This window comes from Heptranchias perlo, chromosome 6 (assembly GCF_035084215.1).
Source record: "Heptranchias perlo isolate sHepPer1 chromosome 6, sHepPer1.hap1, whole genome shotgun sequence".
NCBI classification, from domain to species: domain Eukaryota; kingdom Metazoa; phylum Chordata; class Chondrichthyes; order Hexanchiformes; family Hexanchidae; genus Heptranchias; species Heptranchias perlo.
The window spans coordinates 20,871,925-20,893,446 of record NC_090330.1 but is presented as its reverse complement, the minus strand read 5'-3'; the positions used below and the strand labels follow the sequence as shown (position 1 = coordinate 20,893,446).

The following is a 21,522-nucleotide window of genomic DNA, read 5'->3' as shown; positions in this document are numbered from 1 at the left end:
CTGACATAAACACATGCACACATAGTCAGTGCACAGGAAACCATCCCAGAGGAGTAAGAAGAAATAAAGTTGCCAGCCCAAGAAATAATCATTTCCATTCCTACACCCTCAATAGCTGTATCATTGAATCTTACAGCACAGAAGGAGGCCATTCGGCCCATCGTGTCAGTGCCGGTGAATGATTAACTGACTGTACACTTATTGTGTAATGAATGAATCTTTGACTACACTTATTGTGTAGTGAATGAACCTTTGACTGTACATTTATTGTATTGTGAATGAATCTTTGACTGTACATTTACTGTGTAGTGAATGAATCTTTGACTGCACACTTGTGTAGTGAATGAATCTTTGACCTCACACTCATCGTGTACTGAATGAATCTTTGACTGTACACTTATTTCCAGGCAAGCTTGTGTGATCCCCTATTTACATTACCTTAGTATAACCCGGTTCCCTCACTGCCAACTCTACTCTGTTTATACTGTAAATCGTATTTGGCAAGGGATCCTGCATGCCGGTGCAACTATATTCATAGAATCAACAACAATAACCAGCCACATAACCAAGCCACATAAGGAGCTGTTAGGAAAGGTGACCAAAAGCTTGGTCACAGAGGTAGGTTTTAAGGAACGTCTTAAAGGAGAAGAGAGACAGGTAGAGAGGCAGAGAGGTTTACGGAGGGAATTTTTGACTATTTGTGTAGTAAATGGCCTGGAATTTGCTGTCAAAATAACGGTAAAGCTAATGGCGCTTTCCATTATTTATGCGCAATTGCTACAGCAACTTCAGGCGAGGGCGGATGCGTGGTTATACTCAGAAATCCGAGATGCTGTCCAAGTTGCTGTCCGAGATTCGCCATTTCGCCGTTATCTTTGTGAAAACAACATCTCGCTGTCTGCCTCACCATTGAAATGGTGTGAAGTTCCTGCATTTGCATGGTAGATACAAACTAAACTCACCACAGAAAAATAAGTCCAGTCATTTCAAGTCTAAGTACCCTTTTAACAATGTGCTAAGTGTTAATTACTGTCAGTCAACCTCTCTGGCACTAAAAATTAATTATTACAAGTGTGGTGTCTCATTCCTTCAGGTTTTAATTGTTGTTGGAGAATAATTTTTTTTTACTTTTCATTTCTGTCTCTTTTTTCTCTCTCTCTTAATCCAATCTTTCTTTCTTACTCTTTATTTCTCTTTCTGTACCTAATTTGACATTGAATTCACCCATTCTAACTTATACTTCCTTCTCAGTCCTTGTGCATTAAATTCACAATCCTTCAATCTGATTGGTTAAGGAGACATGCAGTTGTTTGCCCTGCGCACTCAGATCCCAGATGCCCTGTAGGGGGCGTCGTGCCATTTCCAGCTCACACTTCCAGCAATTTATGTTGCAAAATATCATGGAGATTAAACTGGAAAGGGCAAGTCTAACTAACGGCAGACACCGTTCATTGCCCTGCTACAACAAATTCTGGGCCAATGAACCTTTGACTGCACACTTAGGGCCCATGCAGCTGAAGACACAGCCACCGATTGTGAAGCGAAGAAAATTGGAGGTGACCAAGAGGCCAGAATTGGAGGGACGCAAAGATCCAGGAGGGTTATAGGCTGGAGGTGCTTACAGAGATAAGGAGGGGCGAGGCCACTGAAGGATTTGAAAACAAGGATGAGAATTTTAAAATCGAGGCATTGCCAGACCGGGAGCCAATGTAGGTCAGCGAGCACAGGGGGGATGGGTGAACCGGACTTGGTGCAAGTTAAGATACAGGCAGCAGAGTTTTGGATGAGTTCAAGTTTACGGAGGGTGCAAAGTTGGAGGCTGGCCAGGATAGCATTGGAATAGTCGAGTCTAAAGGTAACAAAGACATGGATGAGGGTTTCTAGTACAGAAGGAGGCCATTCGGCCCATCGTGCCTATGCCAGTTCTGTAAAAGAGCTATCTAATTAGTCCCACTCCTCTGCTCTTTCCCCATAGCCCTGAAAATTTTTCCAATTCCTTTTGAAAGGTACTACTGAATCTGCTTCCATCACACTTTCAAGTAGTGCAATCCAGATCATAACAATTCGCTGCTTAAAAATTTTTTCCTCATGTCACCTTTGGTTCTTTTGCCAATCGCCTTAAATCTGTGTCCTCTGGTTCTTGAACCTTCCGCCAATGGGAACAGTTTCTCTTGATTTACTTTATCTAAACCCTTCATGATTTTGAACACTTCTATCAAATCTCTTCTTAACCTTCTCTGTTCTAAGGAGAACAACCCCAGCTATTCACGTAACTAAAGTCCCTCATCCCTGGAACTATTCTAGTAAATCTTTTCTGCACCCTCTCTAAGACCTTCACATCCTTCCTAAAGTGCGGTGCCCAGAATTGAACATAATTCTCCAGCTTTGGCCGTACCAATGTTTTATAAAGGTTCAACATAACTTCCTTGCTTTTGTACTCTATGCCTCTACTTATAAAGCCCAGGATCCCGTATGCTTTTTTAACCGCTTTCTCAACCTGTCTTGCCACCTTCAAAGATTTGTGCACGTATACCCCCGGGTCTCTCTGTTCCTTCACCCCCTTTAGAATTGCACCCTTTAGTTTATATTGCCTCTTCTCGTTCTTCCTGCCAAAATGTGTCACTTAGCACTTCTCTGCGTTAAATTTCATCTGTCGTGTCCACCCATTCCACCAGCCTGACTATGTCCCCTTGAAGTCTATTACTATCCTCCTCACTGTTTACTACACTTCCAAGTTTTGTGTCATCTGCAAATTTTGAAATTGTGCCCTGTGCACCCAAGTCCAAGTCATTAATATATATCAAGAAAAGCAGTGGTCTTAGTACAGACCCCTGGGGAACGCCACTGTATACCTTCCTCCAATCCGGTAAACACCCGTTCACCACTACTCTCTGTTTCCTGTCACTTAGCCAATTTCGTATCCATGCTGCCACTGCCCCTTTTATTCCATGGGCTTCAATTTTGCTGACAAGCCTATTATGTGGCACTTTATCAGTCCATATACACAATATCAACTGCATTGCCCTTATCAACCCTCTCTGGTACCTCATCAAAAAACTCAATCAAGTTAGTTAAACATGATTTGCCTTTAACAAATCTGTACTGGCTTTCCTTTATTAATCCACATTTGTCCAAGTAACTATTAATTTTGTCCCGGGTTATCATTTCTAAAAGCTTTCCCACCACCAAGGTTAAACTGACTGGCCTATAGTTGCCAGGTTTATCCTTACACCCTTTTTTGAACAACAGTGTAACAATTGCAATTCTCCAGTCCTCTGCCACCACCCCAATATCTAAGGAGGATTGGAAGATTATGGCAAGCACCACGGCAATTTCCACCCTTACTTCCCTCAGCAATCTAGGATGCATCCCATCTGGACCGGGCGACTTATCTACTTTAAGTACAGCCAGCCTTTCTAGTACCTCCTCTTTCTCAGATAGTCTTTCCAACTGCCCGTTGCCACGACAATCACAGTGTGCAGACAGAGAGGTGTTACCTAAAAGGCCACCGAATATACAAACCACCAAAAAAAATTTTTAGCCCATCCAGTATCTCAACTAGCTCCTCTTTTACTGTGACTTTGGCAGCATCTTCTGCCTTCGTAAAGACAGATGTAAAGTACTCACTTATTCCCTCAGCCATACCCTGTGCCTCCATGCGTAGATCTCCTTTTTGGTCCCTAATTGGCCCCATCCCCCCTTACTATCCGTTTACTATTTAAATGCCTATAGTTGACTTTTGGATTCCCTTTTATGTTAGCCGCCAAACTATTCTGATACTCTCTCTTTGGCCCTCTTATTTCCCTTTCATCTGTCATACACCCCCTTTTTCTGCTCCATCTTACTTTCTATCTCTTTCGTCATCCAGGGTATGGCTGGGAGTTATTTGTCTTAGTTTGAGATTCCTTGGTTCACACTCAGAATTCTTTTGATCACACATATTTACCTACATTTTGGACCCCCTCAAACTGACACCATCAGGATGGGGCGGGGTGGGGGTGGCCAATGGATGTATTCAGCACTACACCTGAGGAAGAGGCACATCTCAATCCGCGGCAGGCAAGGCATGCAGTTCTGGGAGTTGCAAGTCCACAAGACAGAGGTGTGCCATAAGGGCTTGCAGAAGAGCAGACAGGGGACCAATGGAGTGGCCAACATTGCAGGAGGCACTACCCACGTGAGAGGGTCTACAGACAGAGGCTGAACATCCTGGACCTCATTGAGGAACAGTGCCTATGAAGGCTCGGATTGAGTCACCAGGTGGTCGCAGACATCTGTAGGCTCCTTCATGCAGAGCTGCTCCCGACTGGGCCTGGTGGCCACGCATTGCCCGTCGCAGTTAAAATCACAACTGCCCTCAATTTCTTCGCTTCTGGATCCTTCCAGGGTGCCACCATGAAGCATCGGCATCCACATCCGACAAGGACGGAGAAGGGAGAGAGGAGGGGACGGAGGGAGGGAGGGGGAGGAGGAGGTCGACAACGATGACAGCATACGACAATGAGCAGCCCATCAGCAGAGCAGCGGCACACCCGGCTGCTGGTGATGCCAGGGAGTCACTCATATCTGATAGATTCTCATAAGGAGATCTGCAAGTGAAGATAGTGAAGCACCTGGAACGACCACCAACATCACCAGCTCCCCTCCCACTCCCCGTCCACCCATTTGCACAAAACAGTCCCACAACCACACATACACCCATTGTAAACGCACCCAATGGGTGGCACAAGTCTTGCCGTTCATGATGAAGCACATGCAAGGGCGCTTTCACGAAAGGGACTCAAGAATGGACAAGACGTGCAGTGGTGGTGACAATTATAACATTTAATGTGAACGTAACAAAAAACAAATAGAAATGAAAAACATGACATTTAGTCAGACACCCTTGAGCATAATCTTGGTGATCACAAAACCTTCGCCTTCCTCTTCCTACCACCTCTATGGGGTGCATCCCTTGTGGCTTCAGCAGAGGTAGTGGCAGGTTGCTCAGGTCCCTGCCCTGACTGCTGAGATGCTCTTGGCCTATGCCCCCTGGGTTTTGGAGCCCATGAGGGCCCTGCCAAAGACTCCACCTACACCTGTACAGAGGCAGACTCGGCCATCGGGAGAGGAGGCAGCATTGCGAGTACCGGTTGGGGGGAAAGCAATGGGTGAGACATGGGAGCGCTCTGAGTGGAGTCTCCACTTCCATGTCCCCTTTCGCCATCATCCTGAGCTAAAGCCACATCTCTCCTACCACCCTGTTGAACAACAGCTTGGAGGAAATCCGTGATGCCTTGTAAGGCCACTGCTAAAGTATCTGTCTGCCTGTTTAAGGCGGCAGAATCTTGGTCACCTTGAGCCCACAAGGCCATTGTCAGGGCCTGAATGGACTCATTTGTGAGCCGTGCTTGAAGACTAATGGAGGCTGCCATTCTCTTCTTCGGAGACATTCCCAAAATTACCCGCGCCACCATTCCACTAATGCTGGAGGTGGACTCCTCCATTCTCTCCGCTCAGGATGATGGCGAAAGGGGACATGGAAGTGGGGACTCCACTCAGAGCGCTCCCATGTCTCACCCATTGCTTTCCCCCCAACCGGTACCAGCAATGCTGCCTCCTCTCCTGATGGTCGAGTCTACCCCTGCACAGGTATAGTGAGCATGGCACATCTTCCAGTATTTCACAAAGGTGCATCTCTATCTCGATCATTCTCCTTCTCAAGGATGGCTCCCGGGGTTCAACATCTGTGTCCAAGTGAGCAGAGCTTGGAGAGGAGTGCGCCCACCGACGCGGACTGTCCACAGCTGCCCCTGCCTCCAGTGTCTGTTCGTACTCACTTGTGAATGGTGGATCACCAGTTGACAACCCAATTAACGGTCTAATAAGACCCACCGAGTGTATCTGTGCTGGTGCATGGCTCGCTATGATGTGTTGGTGCGCCCTCTGAAGAATCATCCCTCGTCCAGATCGTGTGGTCCCTCAGCAATCCTTGAAGGTCCTGGAAGAGAACATACAGCAATATTATGAATCATCGCAGAAGTGATGTTGCGATGAGCATCCTGAGGTGTGCAACAGGTCAATCAGTGATAACATCAATTCATGTTGTATGTGAGGGACATTAAAGTTCTGTCACCAGACATTTGTGGAGTACCAGTCTCGGCATCTCCGACGGCCAGGCATTCCTGTGTCCGGCTGAGGTCCAAAGCCTCTTCCTCCGTCTCTCTCAAGACTACTATTTGTGGAGGCCGCCCTCCAGTCCAACTCCTCGCCTTCGCATTTTGCTCTCTCTTCTCCTCCAAGTGGAGAAAGTACAGACATGTGAGTGAGTGAGGGTGACGAGGTCACACAGTAGATGCATTGCTCTGGGTCAGGCTGACAATGAAACAGATGCATCAAAAGGTGAGTATCGGACAGATTTATCACTTTGCATCAAGATTGGGGTGAGTGGGAGTGGTGGGTGCACAAATGGGGAGGGGAGGGAGTGCACAGATAATGAAGGTAACTTGACACTGAGCCTTAAGTGGGTATGAAGAGTGATGCGATGGAATAGGCTTCGCAGAGCAGAGTGTGTGTGTGGGCGGGGGTGGTAATGTGCACCATAAAATGTGGGTGAATCAGTAACTGTACTCACTTTTCCTGACCTGGTTAGGTCATTGAAGCGCTTCCTGCACTGCACCCACATCTTTGAGACGGTGCTCCTGCTGGTCACCTCCTCTGCTACCCCGAGCTAGGCCTTCTTGGTGGCGGTGGCAGAGGCAGGGCACTTGCTCTTGTCATTCGGGTACAATGTTTCCCTCCTGCTCCTCACACCGGCTAACAGCAACACCAGCAAAGTACCACTCAACTGGAGGGTGGCCTCGTCCTCTGCTGCTTCATATTTGCTGATTTCTTTTTTCTCCCTCAAAACCCATGCTTGCAATGGCCCTTTAAATAATCCAGGTCCCAGCAAGTCATTCGAGTGTGCAGTACATCCGTAATAAAGTCACAGATCCCATATGCTTTATTAATAGCTTTATCAACTTATCCTGCCACCTTCAAAGATTTGTGTATGTGAACTCCCAGGTCTCTCTGTTCCTGCACCCCCTTTAAAATTGTACCATTTAGTTTATATTACCTCTCCTGATTTTTAAAAAATTCGTTCATGGGATGTGGGCGTCGCTGGCAAAGCCAGCATTTATTGCCCATCCCAAATTGCTCTTGAGAAGGAGGTGGTGAACTGCCTTCTTGAACCGCTGCAGTCCGTGTGGTGAAGGTTCGCCCACAGTGCTGTTAGGTAGGGAGTTCAAGGATTTTGACCCAGCGACGATGAAGGAACAGTGATATATTTCCAAGTCAGGATGGTGTGTGACTTGAAGAGGAACATGCGGTGGTAGTGTTCCCATGTGCCTGCTGCTCTTGTCCTTCTAGGTGGTGGAGATTGCGGGTTTGGGAGGTGCTGTCAAAGAAGCCTTGGCGAGTTGCTGCAGTGCATCCTGTAGATGGTACACACTGCAGCCACTGTGCGCCGGTTGTGGAGGGAGTGAATGTTTAGGTGGATGGGGTGCCAATCAAGTGGGCTGCTTTGTCCTGGAAGGTTTGAGCTTCTTGAGTGTTGTTGGAACTGCACTCATCCAGGCAAGTGGAGAGTATTCCATCACACTCCTGACTTGTGCTTTGTAGATGGTGGAAAGGCTTTGGGGAGTCAGGAGGTGAGTCACTCGCCGCAGAATACCCAGCCTCTGACCTGCTCTTGTAGCCACAGTATTTATATGGCTGGTCCAATTAAGTTTCTGGTCAATGGTGACCCCCAGGATGTTGATGGTTGGGGATTCGGCAATGGTAATGCCGTTGAATGTCAAACGGAGGTGGTTAGACTCTCTCTTGTTCATTCTTCCTCCAAAGATGTTTCTGAGACGTTTTATAAAGCATTATGTAAATGTCAGCTGTCTGCATGAAACTCTTGTTTATGCTCTTTATAAAGTTATATTTTCTACGTTCCATTTGATTTATGTTACTCATTGTTATTGTTACAAGCATTCCTGAGCAGTTGTTCTGTCAACATTTTCCAAAATGGCATTGTTTGTTTTACAGATTGTTCCTTACTGGACTAATTATACACAGTTACTTTGTTGCTGGTTGTTTTACCACATGATAATAAATAATTAAACGTAAACAGGAGAAAAGTCCCTAAAAAAAATCATCAAGAACAATGATATGACCTTACCAATTGTTACATTTTTGCATTCAGATTGGCTAAAAAATCAACCATTCGACCTGATTTTCAGCTAATTAAAGAAAAACTTTTTAAAGTTATTCCCAGCGTCAAAGTGAGCAACAGTGTTGTACTTCTTTAGGAACAGAAAGGCTTCTTTAACAAAAAAAACTAATCTTAAATAAAATTGTAATTGCATTGCAATTAGTACACAAACATTATGGCAGGCCATGAATTTCTGCAGAGTTCTCTCAATCTCTTGCTGTAACTTTGATGGGAAATTGGCAGTATCCCTGGAGAAATGGCCTATTTGCTTTTGGATATCTCCACAGTTTGGATATCTCCAGGGAGTTCCGCCAATCTCCTATCAGCGAACCCCCATGGAAATTCCAGATGTACAGATAAAAGTTTATATTCATAAACATATGTTTACTAATGTACCTTTCTTCCAATTTACTTATTAATTTGTATTTTATTCATGTGCACCAAATCTTAATGTAATATTTACAGTTGAAGTCCAGAGGAAGGGATAAACAAGTATTGTAAGGTTTTATGAGAAAAAAAATGGTTAGAATACGTAGGAATTTATAATAGAAAAAGTTGACGGGAAGTGTACGCAGACATAAGATTTTTAATGCATTATTAACAGATATAGATGTAAGACTGTTTTAAATATAAGACTGTAGTTGGTATGAAAAAGGTAAATCCGGAAAATTACTTTAAATTAAATAGTGAGAGTAGGACAAGGCAATACAAACCCAAACTAGCAATGGGCAAATTTACTGATATCAGGAAATTCTTCACAAAAGCATGGAATGGATTCCCAGCTAGTGTACCGAAGGCAAAAACCCTGGAATCATTTAAAAACTAATTGGACGCTGCAATTGGAGAATTGGGTCTTTCTGGACAGATGAACTAAGATGGGCCGAATGCCCTTGTCATCCATAATTATTTTGTAATCTTATAAACCAGATGTCATGGAAATTGTTCAGTAGCCCTCAGTCAAGATTTTTTTTGTAACTTAAAATCCAGAAAAACCTTCCATTGAATATATTGTATTTATAATAAGGATTAAATGATTGAATAATTAAATTTAAATTTATATAGATTCAAGAAATTTCAAAACAAAGGGATAGTCTGATAAGCGCTGAATTGTCAGTATGAATTGAAGTTGGGTGCATACACGTCAACCTGCAAAAATTCAGAAGAGCTTATGAACAGGTTAAAAAAAGCTGACACTGCCCCAAAAAGATGATAAGTCAAAAGACAATGGGGGTAATTTTAACCCCCAAGAACGAGCGGGTTCTGGGCGGGTGGGAGGTTAAAATAAAAGCTTTTTGAAGCGGGACCGCATCCCGGCTCCAACGCGCCCACTTCTGTGTTTTACCCAGGCGTGTCTGGATACCCGCGCACAACAGACAGCAGGAAATTAGGCCTCACTTAAAACTGGTGGGCCGATACTTAAAGGGGCAATAATTAAATTGAAATACTTGAGGTACTTAAGCTTTTGTGTATTACAAAGGTAAAATGAATTTAACTGCACCTGTTCAGGTTTCCCATTACTTCCGATTCACGTCAGGTGGAAGCAGGCGAGAAGGGCCGGATCCACGAGGTGTGCGCCTTTATTGCACTGCTTGTGGGCCCGTAGGAGCAGGAGTGCTTCATCCAGGTCCAACAAGCTCAAGATCATCTGGCGCAACATGACCCCCTGATCGGCTGACCCTCCCCCTCCCCGATGCTGGACCCCCACAATGCTGGATCCCCCGATTTCGATGCTGGGACCCCCCCCACAACCAATGTCGCCCTAGTCTCCCCACCTCCCCCCCCCCACCTTATTTGTTCCAGGGCCCACGATCTCTCCCTCTCCCGCCCCCCTCTCTGATTCTCCGCTTCTTTCCCTTTTGCCAGGCAGCCAGCCTATCAACCTGGCTGCCTGGTGCGTGGGTAATGCAGAAGCACAAATACTCACGTTCAATTGAATTGCGATCGCAGATTGCGATGCACTCATTTGGCTTTCAGCTTCCAGGTTCCCCATGAGCATATTCCTGGCTCCAAATTAAAATCATGCCCAATGTGTAACTGAAAAACAGCCCAGAATAAAGATCTTCAACCAAGGAAACTGCTTTAAGGTGACTGAATAAATGAAATTCCTTTTTATTACATTGGATTTCAGGATTTTTATTAATATTTTGGGATAACATTCCACAACTCAGTTGGTGCTTCTGTGAAAACTAAAACCCAAAGACGAAAAGTCATTGATTTGAAACGTTAACCCTACCTTCCTCTCTCCACAGATGCTGCCTGACCTGCTGAGTATTTCAAGCATTTTCTGTTTTTATCCCAAAGACCTCGGGCGTGATTTTATCTCGGAGCCGGGAACCCAGTGTGTCCGTAGATATTCGCATGGGGAACCCGGAAGCCGATTGAGTCAATTGAAGGTAAGTATTTGTGCTTCCGGGTTTCCCATACACCAGGCAGTCAGATTGACAGGCTTGCCTGTCGGGTGGGAAAGGAACCATGAATCAAGGAGGGGGAAGGGAGAGAGAGATCGTGGACCGTGGAAGAAATCGAAGGGGTGGGGGGACATGGACGACATCAGGTGGGCCTTGGAGAAGATCGGGGGGGGCACCACCATTGGGGGGGGGGCAGAATTGGGGAAGGGGACCCATCTTCGGGGAGGGGGGGTCCAGCATTGGAGGGGCGGGGGGAGGGGGGGAGCTGACCACAGAGGACTGATCACACCAAGTGAGCTTGTTGGGCCTGGATGAATCACTCCTGTTCCTCCGGGCCCACAAGCAATAAAGGCACTCACCTCAAGGATCCGGCCCTTCCCGCCTGCTTTCACCTGATGTGAATCAGAAGCAATGGGAAACCCGAAAAGGTAAGGTTAAATTTGTTTGACATTTCTAATACACATAAAATTAAGTGCCTCAACTATTGCAATGAAGTACATTGCCCCTTTAAGTATCGTCCTGCTGGCTTTAGGTGGGGACGGGACTTCTGGGTTTCTGTTGCGTACGTGCATCCAAACGCGGATGTGGGCACGCTGGAGCCAGGACACAGACCTGCTCCAGAAAAATCAACTATTTTTACTGCCCATCCGCCCCCAACGCACCCGTTCTTAGGGGTTAAAATTCCCCCCTCATGTCTGACATACAAAAAGCAGTTACAATGGAATTGCAGTACATGACCTAAGCTACAGTTATATCCAAATTCCATTAATTGTATTACAGGGGGGAAAAAAAAGTACAATTTGCGCAGGGGTAAATTAAGAAACTTTTGAAGGGGAAAATGAGAGACAGAAGCAGAGAATGACACGGATAGTGAATTCCTACATTACAACAGTGACTACACTTCATTGGCTGCAAAGCGCTTTGGGATGTCCAGAGGTCGTGAAAGACGCTATATTAATGCAAGTTATTTCATTCTTTATGAGAGACAGGGATAGAGAATCATAGAGAATTAATTAGAGAGAATAACCACGATAGTGAAATAAAAAATGACAGGGGCTGAGAGATGCAGAGGATGACATGGATTAATCTAAGGAGAATGATAGGGTCAATGAAGTCAATGGAAAAGAAAGCTGGTTGGGGTGTATAACGGGTGTATATTTTGCACCCCCGCTGAAGTTGAATTTCACCCCAGTGGCTTTTTTCCAATCAGTTTTTCCAACTTTCTTTTCTGACATTGATTCATTGTCAAATGCAGAGGCAGGTATCACTACAAACTCAAACTGTTTTTGTTGGATTTAAACTGTCCAAAAATCTGATTTTTGGGCCCCTATGCCAACAGCACAAATGGCGCTAGAAACGCTGACACCGTCTAAAAAGCCAACAGTTGGCAACTATATTAATTTACTTTTTTTAATGGACATTCCTGTATGTATCTACAGGAGCCATTGAAACCTGACATACCATTTTGTGATATGATATTCACATATAAAATTTACAGAAGACCAACACAAAATGCCCTTGTTTACGGTGAAATGTTCTCGTCAGCTATGCTATTTTTTCCTATTTTACTCTTCTGCATCTTTCAATGCTTCATTTAAAATTAACACCCAGAAAAAATATGATGGGTAAAAAAAGTGCAACATTTAAAGAATTTCTATAGAAAATTAAAAGATAAAAAGACAAATATAAGAAACGGAATCAAATTAATGCTGTAATTCGATGGCAGAAAATGCGATTAATATAAGGGGTAGTGCGTGGAGAGACATGTTGAAGAGTTGGGCAAAAGAATTAATACAATGAACCAATCATCCGATAAAACCTGGTAACCTTTGATCCCATTTTCCTCTCCCCATGGATTAATACAATGAGGTGAGATATTGTCCACTGGAAACAGGTGATCAATGCGGCAGTGAACACCAGGACTGATACCTGTGTTTCCATCGATGGGTTATGGTTGCTCCCAGCTCCCTGTAAACAGCCAACTTTGCAGTCCCCTCATGAACAAGCATGGACAGCAGCTGGAAAAGCTTATTATCTGTACCAGGTTGGCAACTATGTTTGCATTATGCAAATTTGACGGCTTTCCTCGGATAAAAGATTGACAGCATGGGTGGAGTACGTAATCTTTGAATATGGGACTGCTTATAAAAACAAAGTAAAAACAGAGCTATTGGGAATGAGCCAGGGAGTGGAACTATTTGGATAGCTCTTTCAAAGAGCAGGCATAGGCATGATGGGCTGAATGGCCTCCTTCTGTGCTGTAAGATGTAATAAAAACAGAAAATGCTGGAAATAGATAGGAGGCTGCTCAGCATCTGAAATGAGAAAGGACTGATTAACAACAACTACTTGCATTTACAAAGCACCTTTAACGTAGTAAAACATCCCAAGGCGCTTCACAAGAGAGTTATCAAAACAAAACTTGACACCCAGTCACGAGGAGATATTAGGACAAGTGGCCAAAAGCTTGGTCAAAGAGGGAGTAAAGGAGGGTCTTAAAGGAGGAGAGTGGTGGAGAGGTTTAAGGAAGGAATTCCAAAGATTAGAATTTGTTTTTATTCGTTCATGGGATGTGGGCGTCGCTGGCGAGGCTGGCATTTATTGCCCATCCCTAATTGCTCTTGAGAAGGTGGTGGTGAGCCACCTTCTTGAACCGCCGCAGTCCATGTGGTGACGGTTCTCCCACAGTGCTGTTAGGAATGTGATCCCCTTAAATCACTAACAACCCAGCACATGTGGTCATCTTTACTGTGCAGGGACAAGAACGGATTGAACAAGGGCTGTGAATCCAGACCATCATTCTATCTATAGTCCCACGACTCCTCTCACCATTGTGCGTGCCTCACTGATTGCGCTCCCCCTCCCCGGAACCATTGTACGGAGCTCGCAGTGTTTGGCCGCCGGGGTGTTTTTTTTTTGTGTGCGACCGGTTTCCGGTGAGGTGGCCGGTTTCCTGGGAGATGGCTGACAGTCGAGTAGAGGCAGCGGGTCCGGTTCTGGAGCCGGGGGTTGGTGGGGCCATGCAGACCAACAATAACCCGCTGGCCAGGAAGCTGAATAAAATACTCGAGACCCGGCTGGACAATGACAAGGTGGGTGAGCTGCAGGTCTGGTCAGTCAGTCAGTGAGCCTGATGTCAGTGCACTGAGCTTTGATCTGCTCTTCGATGGTCGCTTTAATAACTAATAATAATCATGGGGAGAAAAAGCTTCCTGCAATTTTTAAAAACGTTTCCCTTCTCGAAGCACCTCACACAGTTTGATGCTCTTGAAGCTGCAGGGCCACAGGGTGCATTGCAATTAAAGACCATTACTTCCAATACAGAGACCTGCAGAATGACCTGATTAGGATGGAGTCTTCCTCTAACATTTTGAAACTGTGATCTGCTTGGATATTTCAGTATGAAAAGAAAGGTGCAGCTCCATATGTTGAAATGAGTTTACAATGTGTAATGCTCTTTAAATCTGCCAATTCCCACTCGTTAAAGGTGACATTTAAATGTTTGATTTAAAAAAATTCTCATACTCAGAAATAAATAGCTTCATGGGGCAAAAATTCCTTTAGTCACTAAGGTATGGACCCCACTGTTGCACTCTCAAGTTCAAGGGATGCAGACTTGAGTGTATCTGCTGCACAAACTGGTTTAGCTATCCTTCAGTAGATCTGTCTGGACCACATCAAGTGCCATCAGGCCTCACCTCTGACAAAACGGCTTGCTACTCCAGGATCATCCCTCTCCACTGCTCCCTCCACCCTCACTCCCAGTAAGTGCAAGGAGCTCATGGACGTTTTGTCAATAAGATTGAGACTGTCCGATTAGCTGCCTCTGCTGATTCCCCTGCTTTCCCACCAAGTCTGACTTACTCCCAGGCTCCCCCTGCCCTAACTCTGACCACATGTCTCTTTCTAGTTTCTCTCTTATCTCATCTTATGCCCTCTCTGAGTTCCTTTTGTCCATGAAACCGTCCTCCTATTCGCTTGAACCCATTCCCACAAAACTGCTACCTATCCAACTTCCCTATCTGGTTTCCCTCTCCTAAGGTTCTGCCCCCTCCCTTTCAAAACACTGTTACCATCCCCGCCTCAAAAATCCTACCTTCAGCCTCTCTGCCCTTGCAAACTACCATGCCATATCCAATCTCGTTTTTCTTTCCAAAGTTGTTGAAGGTGTTGCCTCCCAAATCCATGCCTAGCGTTCTCTCAACTCCATGTTTGAACCTCTCCAATCAGGTTTCTGCCCCTGCCACAGCATTAAAATGGCCCTAAACAAAGTCATAAATGACATCCTCTGTATCTGTGACCATGGTGCATTATCCCTCCTGGACCCCTTTGCAGCCTTTGACACGGTTGCCACACCATCATTCTCCAATGTCTCACTTCTGTTCATCTCAGTGGGACTGCCCTCACTTGGTTCTACTTTTACCTATCCGATCATAGCCAGCGTCCTCCAGCAATGGCTTCTGTTTCTACCCCTGGATTGTGATCGATCCTCGGCTCCTTCTATTCCTCATCTACATGCAGCCCCTTAGTGACTTCATCCGCAAACATGGGGTAAGCTTCCACAGGTTTGCTGATGACACCCAGCTCTGCCTGCACCATCTCTCTTGAACCCTGCACTGCCTCTGTGTTGTGAGACTGCTTGTCTGAGATATTGTCTGAGTCTTGGATGAGCCACAATTTCCATCAACTAAACATTGTGAAGATTGAAGCAATTGCCTTCGGCCTCCACCACAAACAAAATACCTTTGCCACTGATTCCATGTCACACCCCGGCCAAATCCGATTGATTGCAACCTTGGTGTTCTATTCGACCCTGAGCTGAATTTCTGATCCCATATCCTCTCCATCACAAAGGACCGCCTACTTCCACCTCAGCAACAATGCCCGTCTCTGCCCCTGTGCATCTGTTACTGAAACCCTGAACCATGCCTTTGTCACCCTATCACCTTGTACGCTCCACCCAGCATAACCATCAGCTTGTCCAAACCTTTGCTGCCCATATCCTAACCCTATTAAGTTCTGCTTATCCGTCACCCTTGACCTTGCTAACCTACATTGGCTCCTGGTTCCCCAATCCCTCAAATTTAAAATTCTCATCTTTATGTTTAAATCCCTTCATGGCCTTGCCCCTCCTTTCCTCTGGAACTGCCTCAGGCATACAAAACCCCCCATACTCTCCATTTCTTTAATTGTGGCCTCTTGTGCATTCCTCCATCCCACATTTGGCAACCATGTTTAAGCTGCATAGGCCTCACATTCTAGAATTCCCTCTGTAAACCCGTCGCTTCCCCACCTCCATTAAGTTGCTCCGTAAAACCCACCTCTTCAACCAAGCTTTTCATCACCCCTGCTAATATCTCCTTTGGTTTGGTGTTCGTTTTTTCCCTTGCACCTCTGTGAAGCTTCTTGGGATGTTTTTTCTATGTTAAAGGTGCCAAATAAATACAAGTTGTGGCTGTTGAATCTGTAGCAATGTTATAAATGTATTGGTGAAGATTCCCTCTGTTTGGCATTTATAGTGATATTGGAAGCATATTTGGAAACAAAGTGACCAGGGAAGTTACCCACCTGTTTAAATGGGTTTATAATCTGTCTCACTCTGACATAATTGTCACTCCTGACACTTCTCCTATATTGACAACTCTGATATATCAAATCAGTATATGCAATTAAAGATTATTACTAGCCTATAATAAGTAGTTGATATTGAGAGCTCTGCATATGAGTAGAAATAAAGACCTCTGTTGGAGGCTTTCTCCTGTATGTTATGACAGTTTTTACGTTTTGCAGTTGAAGTCAGTTTTAGTACAACGCAGTTCATGTAATCCTTTCACTGCTGATTAGGGTTAGAACCCAGGAGTGGAGTGGCCTGTGGGCTGAGTGCCCAAACAATGCAGCTTGATATTGAAAAATGGAATACATTTTAATAGCGAATGGTGCTAAGAAGATTCTCCCCTCCATAGATCAAGCTTCCATATCTCTCACTTAAACAGTGAAACAAAAATGCCAAGTGTGGGGCACTATAGGATTAAAGTGCAGTAATGTTTAAATAAGAAATTAAGGATTGACATTAAGCCTCATTTGAAAGAAAGAGACAGTTTTTATAGGATAGTGATCGGTACTTCCTTCTATCCCGTTTGGTTTGAGGTTATTTGGATTATGCCACAGTAACTGATCTGACATTGAGCCTGCTATGCTTGTCACTGTGACATCAGAGAACCTGGCTTAGACAGGGTGAAAAAGGAAATACGAAGGGAGAGGGAACCAAAGTTTATGGGTGTTTGTTCCTTGGTGAGCCTGTTGGAGAGACAAGAATTATGCTTTGTTTGCTTTTAAAACTAAGCTAGAAATAGAATTGATCTTAGATGGGCCAGATCACAGTCAAAGTATTTTCTCAGGACCTCCTTTTTCCTCACAAGCACATCTCACTTTACTATGCTGAATTAAAATGAGTAATGTCAATATGATCAGCCACTTCTGAAAGTATTTTTAACATCTGTCCACATAAAATAATTGTGCATATTTATATATCTGTCAATATTCTAGTACAACTTTGTTTCAAACAATTCAGCATCTCATCAAATTTGAATCATGTGCATGTACAAGTGTGAGTTAATGCTAGAGAAAGTGTGTGCTGACATCAAAATTGGTGCATTGTAATTTTTAGGAAAAGGATTTGTTTTATCATCAACTAAAATCCACTTCCACGGCATCTGTTTGATTTTTCATAATTATGACTATTATGCTGTTAAGTGAAGGCTGAAAGGACTTATTATTGAAATGATGCTGCATTGCATTACTGTCTTTCTGTTAGATAATAGAATTATTCAGAATAAAATATGAATGCCAATTTAGCAGCTTTAACTGAAGATATTTTAGTTTCAATGGTAACATAAATACTTACATTAACTTATTTGCCACCAATAAAATGAATCGGGAGGTCTTTTAGCAGTTTGGTTGATTGGAAAGCAGGATGATATTGAGAAAACATTCTGTAGCTGCAAGTGAAGGAAAGACATGGTGTGCAAGAGGGAGAACCAGATGGAAAGGAATGGTGGGAAGAACAAGGGATGTGGAAAGCAATAATCGGGAGAGAGAAGACAGATGGAAGGGAACACCATGAGAGTAATGTGTATGGTATTCTCAGGCTTCCTGTTGTCTAGTGCTAATCCAGTCTGTTATAATGTTCGTACCATAGTAGCCTGTAAAATTACTAGATTAATGAAATTTAACAGTGGACCAGTGAGCATGTTCTGACCAATGTTGCATGTCCACTGATTGTACTCTCACACGCGAGAAGCTTTTTTGTAACTTTTTAATTTTTATGCTTTTAAAGCTGTTTGTTGTAAAAGAGCCCTGTTTTTTGAGCTGCTAGTATTGCCAAACCATTGATTCTTCTCAGCTACTAGTCCTGTAATCTTAATTCTAAATTAAATCATTGCTTTTAAAAAATACCTCCGTACGAGGCATAATTGTAAAATTCTATACGGGTTCTGCAATGATTCAGTGGACAAATGCACCATGCTGTGTGTTACCGACTGTTCCATACAGATCAGGAAGGTCCAAACATTTAACTGTGCTGAGTCAGTTGATTCCAGCTGGGTGGCAGTGGGGACTCTACAATTAACTTTAGCATCCCTACTAACGTTGTACTGTGTGAGACATGGTCACGTTTATCTGTAATGACCAGTGTGGTTGAACACCCTTGCTACCCAGAAGAACAAATGCTTGACAAAGGTATTGAAGGGCCTCTGCCACCCGTGGAACTATACCTCAGCGTGAGTTGCTGCCGTGCAGATGGATGAGGGAATAAACTTCTGACAGGAGCAGACACTTGATAAATCTGTGGTAATGAGTCTCAAACTGTTGATGTCTAATGACAGTCGTACAAAGTTATTAAGAGCCAGGACCACCATTGGTGCGTACTGCCAACAGAAAAGAGAATCTCTTCTTCCCTCACCAAACAAATAATTAAATCTTTTAATGTAAATCACTTCACTCCTTTTGGTAAACCGAATGTCACTGGGGCACTTTCTAAAAAAACACAACTTTTTTTAAACCTAATTTGAAAATATGTTCAAGCAGAAGAAGTAGCTGGCTTTTGAAATTGTGTTGTGGTGACATGTATTTACTTGTTCTTAATACCTCTTAAGCTTATCTGTTAATCTTGTTGCATGATGGAGCTGGAGAAATGAGCAGTTTTGGTGAGAAATAAAAGTTGATTTCAATAATCATTTTATTCTTCTGGACGTTAACCCTTCACAATCCTGACGGGCCATAATCGTGTGATAAAAGTTTCAACAGCAAACTTCAAACCCATCAGAATCCTTTTCATTTACTTTGAGTTGCCCTTTATGATCCGGCTGAAATGGAGAGCATTTTTAGCAGATTTGGCTTGATTACTTTTTAATTATTTTATTCCCCCTCCCCCCAAGTAGGCACTGACTCATGTCGTGGCATGGTTCCAAAGGTACCGCCAGTCCTTTGGTACTTCTCCCAAGTGATCATTCTTCACATGTAAGTCTATATAGTGAGTGTTAGCATTTTGACCATGGAGACATTACCGCCAAGGCTAATCCTGCCCAGAAGTGCACTTTCCAGCTGGGATCATTGAATAGTGATGAGGAACAGGAAATCTAGCTGATTTTTTTCCCTCCCTAGCCAAAAGGGCTGATGACAGTCACCTCGAGTATAAACTTCAAGCTAAGTATAAATAATATACAAGAAGTATGAATTGGAATGACAAAGTTGATTGTTACATTTTTTTGACAATTTTCTCTAATTTTTCTTCCCTTCCTCTCTTGAGATGTTCATTTGAATATGGTTGCAAGCACCTGCTGCTCTCTGGTACCTCACCCAACTTGCTAATACTCACATGTGAGGCTTGATAGTGATTGTCAGCAGGTTATTCAATGTGGAGTCAGTATAGCTGAGCCCCATCTTGTCCAAACATACATGCTTCCAGCAAGGGATCAATGGTGGGAACTCTACGTGATTATTCCCTTCCTAACCTATCAGTTGAACAGCTGTTAACACTTACTGTATAGCTCACATTAAAGCCAAGTATAGTTCACCTACAACTACCTGCCTGACATCAGCCAACTCAGCACAGTCCAGGGATCTACCCCAGGCCTGTCTTGGCCTGTATGCCATAGCTACTAACTGTATATGGTCTACATTAATGACTTGGATATGAATGTAAAAGGTATGATCAGTAAGTTCGCTGATGATACAAAAATTGGTAGGGTGGTAAATAGCGAGGAGGATAGCCTCAGTCTGCAGGACGATATAGATGGGTTGGTCAGATGGGCGGAACAGTAGCAAATGGAATTTAACCCGGAAAAGTGCAAGGTGATGCACTTTGGAGGGACTAACAAGGCAAGGGAATACACAATGAATGGGAGGACCCTAGGCAAGACAGAGGGTCAGAGGGATCTTGGTGTGCAAGTTCACAGATCCCTGAAGGCAGCGGAACAGGTAGATAAGGTGGTAAAGAAGGCATATGGGATACTTGCCTTTATTAGCCGAGGCATAGAATATAAGAGCAAGGAGGTTATGATGGAGCTGTATAAAACACTGGTTAGGCCACAGCTGGAGCACTGTGTGCAGTTCTGGTCGCCACACTACAGGAAGGATGTGATCGCTTTGGAGAGGGTGCAGAGGAGATTCACCAGGATGTTACCAGGACTGGAGCGCTTCAGCTATGAAGAGAGACTGGGAAGATTGGGTTTGTTTTCCTTGGAGCTGAGGGGGGACATGATTGAGGTGTACAAAATTATGAGGGGCACAGATAGGATGGATACTAAGGAGCTTTTTCCCTTCGTTGAGGGTTCTATAACAAGGGGACATAGATTCAAGGTAAAAGGCGGGAGGTTTAGAGGGGATTTGAGAAAGAACTTTTTCACCCAGAGGGTGGTTGGAGTCTGGAACTCACTGCCTGAAAGGGTTGTGGAGGCAGGAACCCTCACAACATTCAAGAAGCATTTGGATGAGCACTTGAAATGCCATAGCATACAAGGCTACGGACCAAATGCTGGAATATGGGATTAGAGTAGACAGGGCTTGATGGCCGGCGCAGACACGATGGGCCGAAGGGCCTCTATCCGTGCTGTATAACTCTATGACTCTATATACCCATTAAGACATTGGGGTGCCCGGATTGTTATGTTTGAAGTGGGTATGCATTTATCTAGACTTAACACTATTATAGAAAAAGAATCATTCCATTAACCCACAATGAATAAAGCCTTGAAATCCTTATTGCCTATTTTCAATAAATACATGGATTCTCTGTGATACTTTCATTTGTCACAGTGTTTCATAGGGGCTCCAGTTTCTTGTAGAAATTTCCCAGTAAATACTAGTTTGCCAGCGATTCATGACAGTTCTTGTTTCTCTAAGGATTTCCTCGATCTCACTTCTCAAAGCGACTTGCTTTGACAAGCTTGTTCCTGCAGCCATTCATGTAAGTTTTTTTTAATTCATTCCTGGGATGTGGGCGTCACTGGTAAGGCCAGCATTTATTGCCCATCTGTAATTGCCCTTGAGAAGGTGGTGATGAGCCACCTTCTTGACAACTGAGTGGCTTGCTAGGCCATTTCAGAGGGCAGATAAGAATCAACTACATTGCTGTAGGTCTGGAGTTGCATATAGGCCCAGACCAGGTAAGGACGACAGGTTTCCTTCCCTAAAGGACATTAGTGAACCAGATGGGTTTTTACGACAGTCTGGTAGTTTCATGGTCACCATTACTGAAACTAGTTTTTTATTCCAGATTTTGTTTTAATTAACTGATTTTTAAATTCCCCAGCTGCTGTGGCAGGATTTGAACTCATGTCTCCTGATTATTAGTCCAGGCCTCTAGATTACCAGTCCAGTAACATAACCACTAAGCTC

General features: G+C 44.1%; 1 protein-coding gene across 1 annotated transcript in view; it reads left to right on the top strand.

The window, feature by feature from the left end:
- The first annotated feature begins 13,557 nt into the window (after window positions 1-13,557).
- cog6 (component of oligomeric golgi complex 6) overlaps window positions 13,558-21,522 on the top strand; it is a 117,153-nt gene continuing 109,188 nt past the window's right edge. Inside the window, exon 1 of the mRNA XM_067985895.1 lies at window positions 13,558-13,718. Within this exon, the coding sequence (XP_067841996.1) occupies window positions 13,587-13,718 (132 nt within the window). The 5' untranslated portion in view covers window positions 13,558-13,586. The remainder of the gene's footprint in view (window positions 13,719-21,522) is intronic.